We start from the raw sequence: 12,043 nt of genomic DNA on the forward strand, positions 1-12,043 counted from the left end.
TTGGTCTATTTCATTCACCCCCATGGTTTCATTTATTCCTAACAACAACATCATCCGCTCAAACCACCCAAACCAGAAATCTGGAATCATTATCCTTCACTTCTCCCGGTCTAGTGAGTTACCAGATCTCATTAGGTCTTCCTCCTAAGTAATTCTTGACTCCAGGCCCCAAATCTCTTAACTGGACTATTTCAAGTGTTAATTCTGCCCTGCCCCTTTCCCATTCATTATCCACAAGGCCACCATGGTGAAGCTTTAAAAATGCAAATCATCTGGTCAACAAAATTTTACTTTATGTTCTATTTCTAGAGGATAGAGCAGTGAACAGAGGAGTCCAAATCCCTACCCTTACGCTGTAGAAAAGAAAGACAAACAATAAACTAACAAATAAGTAAATATATGTCAGACAGTAGTGAATCTATGAAAAAAAAATAAAGGTAAGGAGAATATAACTAGCCTGAGAAGTTCTGTGATTTTATATAAGATGATTAGGGAAGACCTCATAGCAGAACCCTTCGTGAAAGTAAGGGAGCCACCAACGTGGATATCTTGGGGAAAAATGTTCCAGGCAGACAGACTAAAAATGTAAAGGCCCTGAGGCAAGAATATAAGTAAGCAAAGTTCAAGAACAGAAAAGAGGCAAGTGTGGAGGAAGAAGAGTGGTGTCAGACTTGCAGGGCTTTATGACCCTACGTAGGACTTTAAGCACGGAAGTCATTAGAAGCTTTAGAACAGAAATAACAGGATCTCACCTTTTAGAAGGATTCCTCACTGCTGTGTGGAGAATATACTGTTGAGGGGAAAGGGAGGAAGCAGAGAGACTAGTGAGGAGGCTACTGCAGTAATCCCGGCTAGAGGTGATGGTGGGCTCAGACCAGGACGTTAGCAATGGAGGTAGTGATTAATGGGTGAATTCTGGGTACATTTTAAAGGAAGAAACAACAGAATTTGCTGGTGGATTGACTGTGGGGTATGAGAGAAAGGAGTCAAAGATGATTGGACTAAGCAGCTCAAAGAATAAAGTTGTCATTCACTGAGATGGGGAAAAATAGGTGTTGGGGGAGAAATTAGGAGCTGGGTTTAGAGACATGTTAAATCTGAAATGCCTATTAGTCAATAAGTGATGTTGAAAGGTAATTGGATACTCTTGTCTGAAATCTTACTCTTTGTTCCAAAGTTCTCAGTCTTTTCCTAGCCCCTAAGGATTGACTCCAACACTCTAGCAATGACAGGTAAGACCCTTCTTGTTCTGGCCCCTGTATCTCTCACCATTCTCCCACACTCACTATTTTCAACCTTAGGAAACACTCTGCAGTTCCCCCTTGCTCTTTGGTATGCCCTCTATCTGCCTAGAATGCTCTTCTCAGACCTCATCTACCTAACTCCTCATCAAGACAGCAGCTCAGTTATCATCTCCTGTATGAAGCCTTCCCTAATACCACCTAGGCTAGCAGGGTATCCCTGCCTTCTAAGTTCTAACAGAACCTATGCCATACCTATTAGGGCACTTATCACACTATATTCTAACTACTTCATTATATATCTGCCATCCCCACTAGACTATAAGCTCCCCGAGGACAAAAATGTGCCCTATTCAGGGGTGCCTGGGTGGCGCAGTCAGTCAAGTGTCTGACTCTTGATGTCGGCTCAGATCAAGATCTCACAGTTCGTGAAATCGAGCCCCAAGTTGGGCTCTGTGCTGACAGCACGGATTCTCTCCCCTTCTCTCTCTGCCTGTCTCCCACTCACACTGTCTCTGTCTCTCTCAAAATAAAAGAAATAAACTTTAAAAAAATTAAAGAATAATTTCCAGGGGCACCTGGCTGGCTCAGTCACTAGAGCATGTGACTCTTGATCTTGGGGTTGTAAGTTTGAGCCCCACGTTGGATATAGAGATTACTTAAAAATAAAATCTTTACAAATACAATAATAATTTCTGCATATCTTTTAAGTCTCTAAGATATGTTTATCTAACTGTATTACACCAAACATTTTACCTTTACTGACAAAATATGCAAAATACTCTTAGATATCAACGATACACTTCCCTACACATGATTAACTATACTTTCCCATTTTAAGTTTCCCTAGAATGAATACAGTATATAGTCTATAATGCCTTCCCAAATCTATTTTAATTCTTTTTTTTAAATTTAAAACCACTTTTTTCAATGTTTATTTTTGAGAGAGAGAGACAGAGCATGAGTGGGGGAGGAGCAGAGCAAGAGGGAGACACAGAATCCAAAGCAGGGTCCAGGCTCTGAGCTGTCAGCACAGAGCCCGATGCGGGGCTCGGACCCATGAACTGTGAGATCATGACCTGAGCTGAAGTTGGACACTTAACCGACTGAGCCACCCAGGCGCCCCTCAAACCTATTTTCATTCTTTACAGCACTTTTACAACTTGAAATTATCTTGTTGTTTTGTTTTTTTTTAATTTGAGAGACAGAGAATCTTAAGCAGGTTCCATGCTCAGCACAGAGGCCAACATAGGGCTTGAATCCACAACCCTGAGCCAATCATGACTTGAGCCGAAATCAAGAATCACATGCTCAACCGACTGAGCTACACAGGTGTCCCTGAAATTATCTTGTTTAAATCAACGATGAGAAAGAGCTAATCTGTTAGGTTTACGGTTTTATGACACAGCCTAAAATAATGCTAACAATAAGAAATGAAAAAAATACTCCTTTAAGAAATCCGGGGCACCTGGGCAACTCAGTAGGTTAAGCATCCGACTTCAGCTCAGGTCATGATCTCACAGTTTGTGGGTTCCAGGCCTGAGTTAGGCTCTGTGCTGACAGCTCAGAGCCTGGAGCCTGCTTCCGTTTCTGCATCTTCCTCTCTCTCTGCCCCTCCCCCACTCGTGCTCTAAGATGAATAAACATCTAAAAAAATTTTTAACAAATCCAAGCAAATCAATAACATCCATGCCTAGTCACTGCCTTTAGTACCACAAATGATTCTTCTTAAAAATATTTTATTTATTTTTGAGAGAGTGAGCGCACACACCAAGCAGGGGAGCGGCAGAGAGAGGAGGACCAGAGAGAGGATCCAAACTGGGCTCTGAGCTGTCAGCAAAAAGCCCAATGCAGGGCTAGAACTCACAGACTGTGAGATCATGACCTGAGCAGAAGTCAGATGCTTAACCAACTGAGCCACCCAGGGGCCCCTCACCAATACTTAAAATGCTTCCCCTATAGATAAAATTTTAAAATATGACAGGACACTTAAGTCTCAATTTTCTCAACTGTTATAAGAGGTTGATAACACCCATCACATTGGACTGTGACAACATTATGTGAGATAAATGTATGTGAAAATATCTACCATAGTGCTTAATACTCACTCAACAAATATTTATTGGCACATATTATAAGCCAGACGCTGAAGAGACGATTGTGGCATCCTGTATTTTCCAAAGATGGCTACAACAACATCTCCCACCCCACATGTTCTTCTACACCCTCCCATAGAGAGGTGGAGTCCATCCCCATGCCTTGAATATGAGGGCTAGTGATTCATTTTAACCAAAAGAATAAAGCAGACATGACACTGCCTGACTTCTGAGGTTAGTTGGAAAAGGCAATCAGCTTTTGCCTTGTGTTGGAACACTAGCTTTTGGGGTCCTGAGCTGCTATGTAAGAAGCCCAACCACCTGGGCACGCCTGGGTGGCTCAATCCGTTAAGTGCCTGACTTCAGCTCACATCATGATCTCATGGTTTGTGAGTTTGCGCCTAGAACCGGACTCTGCTGACAGCTCAGAGTCTGCAGCCTGCTTTGGATTCTGTGTCTCCTCTATCTCTGCTCCTTCCTTGCTCATTCTCTCTCTCCTCTCCCTTTTCCTCTCCCCCTCTCCCTCTCCCCCACTCCACTCCTTCCCTCTCTCTCTCTCTCAAAAATGAACATTAAAAAAAAAATTTTAATTAAAAAAAAAAGAAGTCCAACCACCTGGAGACACTATGCTCTGAGGAAGCCCAGCCCACATAGAAAGACACATGCAATGTCTGATCAACAGCCCCAGCTGAAGTCCCAGCAGATGGCCAACATCAACTGCCACACGTGCATAAAGATGCCCACACATGATAAGGCCCCGACCACTGAGGCTTCCAAGCTGAAACACCAAATGTGATGGAGCAGAGATAAACCATTCTGTGTCCTGCCCAAATTCTAAGCCAAAAGAATCTATGAACATAATAAAATGGTTGTTTCAAGCTGTTAAATTTTGGGATAATTTGTTATACAGCAATAGTAATTGGAAAAGTGACCAACATGGTAAACAAGTTCTCTACCTTCATGGGAGTTTATATGATAGCTGGGGCGGGCGCCCTAGAAAATGTCAGATAGTAATAAGAATTGTAAAATTCTGGATCAACTGGACATTCACATGCAAACAAATGAAATTAGACCCTTTCCTTACACCATATACAAAATGATTCCTGGAAGAAAAAGTGCCTATTTACACATTTTAGTGCTTCATTTAAAATTAGCTTGAGCTGGGGCACCTGGGTGGCTCAGTTGGTTAAGCATTTGACTCTTGATTTTGGCTCAGGTCATGACCTCACAGTTCATGAGATCGAGCCCCACGTTGGGCTCCAAGCTGACAGCACGGAGGCTGCTTGGGATTCTCTCTCTCAAAATAAATAAATAAACATTTTTAAAAAAAGGAATTTAAAATTAGCTTGAGCCAACACCTAATTTGAAAACTACAGTGTATTCGTATTATGAGGACTAAAGCATTTTTAATATGTTAACAAGCATATGTAGAAACCTTGAATATGTGATAATTATTGATGTAAGAGCTAAAATTACAAAACTCTTAGAATACAACATAGAAGTAAATCTTCACGACCTTGGGTTGGGCAAAAAGCACAAGCAATAAAAGATAAAAAAAAAAAAAAAGGGTGTTTGGCTGGCTCAGTCAGTAGAACATGGGACTTCTGATCTGGGGGGGTCATGAGTTCAAGGCCCAGGTTGGGCACAGAACTTTAAAGTAATATTTTTAAAAAGATAAAATAAATTGGGCTTCATCAACAACAAAAACTTCTGTGCTTCTAAAAGTACCATCAAAAAAGTGCAAAGACTGCCCACAAAATGAGAGAAAATTTTTGCAAGTCATATATCTGATCAGGGTCTTGTATCCAGAATATATAAAATAATCTTTATAACTCAAAGATTAGAAAACAACCCAGTGAAAAAATGGGGAAAGGATCTTTCTCCTAAGAAGATGCACAAATGGCTAATAAGCACATGAGATGATCAACATTATTAGTTATTATGGAAATGCAAATCAAACCATGATAATGCCACTTCACACACCCTAGGATGGCTAAAACAAAAAAGACAAATGATAAAAAGAGTTGGCAAGAATGTGGAGAAATTGGAACTCCCATACCTTGCTGGTGGGATTTTAAATTAGTGTAGCCACTTTAAAAAACAGCTTGTCAGTTCCTCAAAATGTTATACATGACCCAGAAATAGGTATATATATCCAAAAAAACTGAATACACATGTCCACACAAAAATCTGTACACAAATGTTCATAGTAGCATTATTCATAATACTCAAAATGTGGAAACAACCCAAATATCCATCAATTGACGATGATAGATAAAATGTACTATTTAAGTATGTTATGGGTTGGGGCACCTGGGTGGCTCAGTCGGTTAAGAATCTGACTCTTGATTTCGACTCAGGTCATGTGACCCTAGGGTCGTGGGATCAAGTCCCCGCATCAGGCTCTGCACTGAGCATGGAGCCTGCTTGAGAGTGTCTCTGTCTCTCTGTCTCTGTCTCTCTCTCTCTCTCTCTCCCTCTGCCCCTCTTCATAGCTCTCAAGCTCATTCTCTCTAAAAATGAAAAAAAATTTTTTTTCAATATTATGGGCTGAATTGTGTCCCCCTCACCCAAAAAAAGGTATGTTGAAGTCCTAACCACCAGTACCTCAGAATGTGACCTTCTTTGGAAAGAGGATCTTTACAGATGTAATTAGTTAAGATGAGGTCATACTGGAGTAGGGTGGGCTCCCAATTCAGTATGACTGGTATCCTTATACAATGGCCATGTGAAGACATAAACACACAAGAAGTATGTCATGTGACAGCAAAGGCAGACACTGGGGTTATGGAGCTATAAGCTAAAGAATGCCAAAGACTGCCAGCAAACCGCCAGAATCTAGGAAGGAATGAAGGATTCTTTACAGGTTTCAGAGAGAGCATCTGCTGACACCTTAATTTTGGACTTTTAGCTTCTGCAAGATAAATTTCTGTTGTTTTAAGCCACCTAGTTCATAGCATTCTGTTATGTCAGCCTTAGGAAACTAACTTGCCATATAATGGAATATTATTCAGCCCTAAGAAGGACTTAAGTAGTGATACATGCAGGGACAAACCTTGAAAACATGGTGCTAAGTGAAAGAAACCAGACACACAAGAATACATATTACAGGATTCCATTCATACGAAATTACCAGAATAAGTAAATCTATAGACAGAGAGTATATTAGTAGTTGCCTAATACTGGGAAGAAGAGGGTGGGGGGATGAGAAAGGAGTGGAGAGAAAGTGGTAAGTGACTGCTAATGGATATAGGGTTTCTTTTTAGGGTGATGAAAATGTTTTAAAATTAATTATAGTGATGGCTGTATAACTTTGTGAATATACTAAAACCTACCGAGTTGTACATTTTCAATGGGTGAATTACATGGTATGTGAATTATATCTCAATAAAGCATATCTCTTTATATCTCTTTCTTCTTTTGAAGAAAAGAACTAACAGATTGATACGACAGAAAGTTAGGAAAGGGTGGGGATACCTGAGATAGAGCATTATAAAGGGTTGTTGCAAAAAGTAACATGTGACATTTGAGCTACAACTTGAAGGATGAGGACAGCTGGGAGAAGAGCATTCCAGATAGAAGGAATGGTGCAAATGTCCAAAGGTGGAAATGAACCCAGCATATTTGAGGAACACGTGAGGTAGACAGTAGCATGGGATGAAGTTGTTTGAGAGACAGGGGCTAGACAGTATGCTGATTCTATAAAAATTACAGAGCATCAAGGTAACTACAATAAAACGGCAGGCAACTTTATTTTATCTCCAGCTCTCAATATGCACCTTTAAGCCTCAACAGGCTTATATCGTAATAGTTATTTCATAAACATCTGTAGCCATAACAATTACTCTTATATATGTCCATTCTCAAAGTTACCTGAAACTCTTGGGTTTGGGCCTGACTAGCATTAGCAACAGAAATCTCAGAGAGTCAAAATCAATCCAAATCAATCCCTAGGCCAAGAGTTTCAGGTCCTGGAGGCATAAAAATCACAGTCAAAACCAGATTCTAGATCTGTCCAACAGCAGCCCACATAAAGCCAAACTGACCCATTCTATATATCAGGAATTTTCTAAGACTCATGGAATATTCCCTAACTCAAAGAAAGCTTCTATGACTCAAAGAATGGGGGAAAAAAATCAGACCATCTTTAGGAATAAACTGAACTAAATGGGCATTTAATTCAATATACGTTTTCTCAGCCTGTTCACCAATTCCTCCCCTTGGGACAGAGACAACATTTTTAAGTTAAGAAATTTTTAAGTTAATTCAAAACCTTGCCTTTTCCCTTTTGGCCTCAAGTTGGACTACAAGTTTCAGCAAGCAAAGGTGATACAGCAAAATTCAAGGACAATGCCCTGTGCCATCCTGAACACTCCCTTTTTACTTTCACTTAAATAGTTCTCCCCAGGCTTATATTGTTACACAGCCTGTATCAAACACCTGTTGACCTCATTGTGAAAGTACTTCAGTAACAGCCAGATGTGGGCCTAAGGAACACGTGTGAAAATGTAACAAAGATATAACAGGCATATAAATTTGAGACATAAACAGAACTGGCTAGCCCATTTAATAAATTTGAAATGACAAAGTGATGTTCATCAGAAGCCAAGACTACAAATAAATCCAGTAAATGTATCACCACACATTTGTATATAAGTAGGTAAGTCCACCTATCTCCTAAATCATAGGCAAAATTAGTAAAAAGTATAAAAAATAGTTCTCTTTCCCATTTTCCAGGGGAAGAAAAAATTACCTCAAGGCTAACTGTAAAGCTAAAAACAAAGCAAAACAGGGGCACCTGGGTGGCTCAGTCGGCTAGGCGGGTTAGGCATCCGACTTCGGCTCAGGTCATGATCTCATGGTTCATGAGTTTGAGCTCCGTGTCAGGCTCTGTGCTGACAGCTGAGTCTGGAGCCTGCTTTGGGTTCTGTGTCTCCTTCTCTCTCTGCCCCTCCCCCGCTCATGCTCACTTGCGCGAGTGCTCGCTCTTTCAAAAAATAAACATTAAAAAAATTTTTTAAATAAAATAAAAGTGAAGCAAAACAAAACAAAAAATTCCAAAGTGAATAAAATTAGTAAATTGGACTTACTGTTTAGCCTGGTTAACATGAACTCCTAGTGTATAGCTCAGCCATTTGTATGTCACCTACAAGAAGAAAATTTTTTTTAACATTTTATTAGATAACTCCAGAGTGCAGGTCAGTCCCAAGGGCTCCTAGAGATTCCTACTCTTTGATGATTATGCCTTATAAATTACAGTAGCTGCCACCCTAGTTTTGGCGAGAACGATCCATCTGGGCAGGTAGGACTGAGATATTTATCTTACAAATATTAAAAAATTTGTTTCACAGGCTAATTAATGCAAGAGTCTAAAAAGAAGGGCTGAATATACAAAGAAAAAGCTCTCATTTTCCTTACATTCTGTTTTACTAGTGCCCTTTATTCACATTCCATCCTTTTGTGTGGCCGCCACTGATAAATATCTAAAACTCATCCAGGAGCTAGATTACTTTGAAGTGTATACCATAAACTTCTAAGGAAAGTTGCAGCCATACAAACGTTAACAGGCACAGGTGGTGTAGGGGTCAGGAATGAAAAAAGTGGATGAATACTGTATCTGGGGTTAGACTGGAAACTACAGGCATTAAGCCTTGTTTTTCCTTCCACCCTTCCTTGAACTTCCCGTCATGTGTCACTTCCTTGTATGCTCCTCACCTCTCAAAGTCTTCAATTCTAAATGCTGAGTTTCCAATAATTAAGACATAGACGAAAGCAATAGCAAAAGAGACAGACGTAGGTTGGAAAACTGCCTAACCCTTACTAACTACCAAGAAGTTATGTGGCTCGTCTGCTTCAACTTCCTTTTTTTAGGGTTACTTCCACCGCCCTTTGGGTGGGTCCTGTAAAGATCAAATGCAGTCATGTATATCCCAAGCTCACAGTAGGCACTCAATTATCACGGTTTGCAAAATCCATTCACATTCATCAGCTCACTTGATCGTTTACTCAAACCCTATGAAGTATTAATACCAAATTTCCTAGAGGAGGAAATCGACTGTTGAAAGGCTAAACAATTCGTCACCTAACCCAATTAAGGCACAATTTCCTCAACAGTAAACTTGGGACTTTAAACGCCAGCCACCTTATCAGACAGGTGAAGAAACGCCTTACAATTATTATCTACCAGTGCCCCTCCCTCCGCGCCTGTCCTCTAAGCCCGGGCTCCTAGCAAAGTCCCCAGCACGCCCACCCAAGGGACGCGGACTTGCGCGCGGCAGAGAAATTCCCCTGCGAGTCCTCGCTCGCCCAGGGGCACGAGGCGTGGGGACTTGTCTCCCCTCCGCCAGTCCCCACCAGGCCACGCACAGAGGGGTCAAGGCCCCCCGCAAACCTGGCCTGGCCCAAGACTCCAATCGCATGCCCACATTCCCCAGTCCTAGCTCCTCACGATCTTGTTCTGGTCCGTGACGAACTCGTCTATATTTTCCAGATAAAGCTGGTCCGCCATGGTGCTGCGGCGCTGAGCCCCGCCGCCACAACCGCAGCTCCCGCCGGCGGGAAACGTCTTTCCACCCTCCCAGGTCCCGGGTCGTTTCCCACAGCAACGAATCCGACGCGCTACGGCGGCCGCCCGAGGGTCAAACTAGTGTCCGAGACGGCGCAGGCTCAAGTAGGCGGAGCTAGTAAGTTGGAGCAGGCGGAAGTGTAGAGCTAAGAGCGTGCGCGTGAGGTGGCAGGGCAGTTCTTGGAGCTGTGGTTTCAAATCTCCCATCTGCAGTTTAATGACTAACCCAGGGCAAAATACCTCACCTCTGGGAATCACAGCCTTTCCACTTTGTAAATTGATAAAATAATCCTTGCCTTTTCATACCTTTATTCAACAGATACTTATCAAGTACCGATTCCAGGCACTTCTTAGGCACTGAGGACACAGGAGTGAATGATAAAGACAGAAATAAACCAGTAATTTTAGTAGAATGATGCCAGCTGGGATAAAGTACTGCTGATTATAATCCCTCAAAATTGAGAAATTAGAGATAGTTTTCAAGAAGGGATGGGAAGAGAAATGTTTCAGAAAGAGGCAGGAACATTTGCTGGGAAGAAAAAAAGAGTTTGTTGCAGCTGGAATGTTGGGAGAAGAGGGCAATGAGGAGAGATGAGACTTGGGAAAAGGCCAATCATGCTGCATGTACAAGGCTGTGTGAAGGGGCACATGAACTTGATTCTCAGGAAAAGGTTTCAGGTTGGGAGATTTCAACTAAAATTTCTCCTTACATCAGCTAAAGAACCCTTAATAACTGACTTCCACATAAGCCAGTGTAGTTCAAGAGGGCAGCATGGTGGAAAATGGAGCAAGCTCTAGAGTTAGACCCTGGATTTGAATCCTGGTGTTGATAATTGTCGTGTGACCCTAAGTAAGTTATTTAACCACTGCAAGCCTTTTACCCCATCTATAATATAGAAATAATAATAGCATCCCCTTCAAAGTTTTGTTGCAACAAGTACTGATTCAAGACATAGCAACAGCCTACTAAGGGCCAGGCACTGTTCTGGGTGCTGGGGTCAGCTGGGGTCAGCAATACACAGAGCCTGTTCACATGTAGCTTACATTCTCATAAAGATATGTGAGGGATGTCAAGGGCTTAAAATAGGATAGTGGGGAATTGAAAGAACTGAATGACTTGGGTTTTCTTTTTAGAGTCAGCAAAACCTGCTGATGAGTAGATGAATAGAGTGTGGGAAAAGCAGGAATGAAGAAAAGTACCTAGATTTGGAATCTAAATATTTAGGTAAATGGTGATGCCTTTGACTACTGGCTGTGGGAGACTGAGAGAAAGGGCAGATGAGAATATCAAAAAATATCAAAGAATTCTATTTAGTCACAGTTATAAACGAGAATATATATATATATATATATACATATATATGTATATATATACATATATGTGTGTATATATATATACATATATATGTATATATATATATATATACATATATGTGTGTATACCTACACACAATAAAATCAATGAACAGTGGATTACATTACTATATACTTATATACTATGCCTGGTGTATAGTAATGAGAGTGAGATTTCATTTAATCCCCATAGCAACCCTGCAAATGAATTGTGTCTGTCCATATTTTATAGATTAGATTGCTGAGGTTTAAGAGAGGAGAGATGAATTTTCCAGGTCACAGTGTTGAGTAGCAGTACTAGGTTTGGAATTCAAGCTTCTTGTCATTGTTTCACAGGGATGGGAAGTAAGATGATTGACCAGAGTCTTGCCACTACCCCCACACCTAAGGGACCAGATGATAATATACCTGAAACAACATGGCCCTAGATATGTCAATGTTAAAAGGGTTGTGTGACTTTTAAAAGCCAGATTAGTAGTTAGCCTTGGGAGGCCTATCCAGTTTGAACATTCCTACCTCAGGGGTGAGGGACTAAATGGAATGCATGCGGGCTTTGGGGAAAAAAATTTTTTTCTTTAAAGCAAGCAAACAAAATCCTGGGCTTGAATCCCAGCTTAACCACTTCCTAGCTGTGTGGATTTAGGCAAATCAACTTAGGCAAATCAACTAGCCCTCAGTTTCCTGATCTTTAAAAGAAGGAGCAATAAACTGGTGTACTAATAAAATGTATAACAACCAAACTTAAAAAGCCCTGATTTGGGGCTCCTGGGTGACTCTGTCAGTTAAGC

The 12,043-nt window shown here is 41.1% G+C and overlaps 1 protein-coding gene across 2 annotated transcripts in view; it reads right to left on the reverse strand.

Annotated features, from left to right (window-relative positions):
* Window positions 1-9,942, reverse strand: part of POLD3 (DNA polymerase delta 3, accessory subunit) — a 50,229-nt gene extending 40,287 nt beyond the window's left edge. Inside the window, exons 1-2 of one of the 2 annotated variants that reach the window (XM_047070757.1) lie at window positions 9,786-9,942; window positions 8,428-8,483 (exon numbers count right to left, since the gene is read on the reverse strand). In XM_047070757.1, coding sequence (XP_046926713.1) covers window positions 8,428-8,483; window positions 9,786-9,845 — 116 coding nt within the window. In that variant the 5' untranslated portion in view covers window positions 9,846-9,942. Of the gene's footprint in view, window positions 1-8,427; window positions 8,484-9,728; window positions 9,748-9,785 lie in introns of those variants that run through there. The other variant, XM_047070758.1, reaches the window with a different exon arrangement.
* Window positions 9,943-12,043: the final 2,101 nt, after the last annotated feature.

This window comes from Lynx rufus, unplaced genomic scaffold (assembly GCF_022079265.1).
Source record: "Lynx rufus isolate CCGP_SWC_20201006 ecotype Redwood Valley unplaced genomic scaffold, mLynRuf1.p SCAF_9, whole genome shotgun sequence".
NCBI lineage: Eukaryota > Metazoa > Chordata > Mammalia > Carnivora > Felidae > Lynx > Lynx rufus.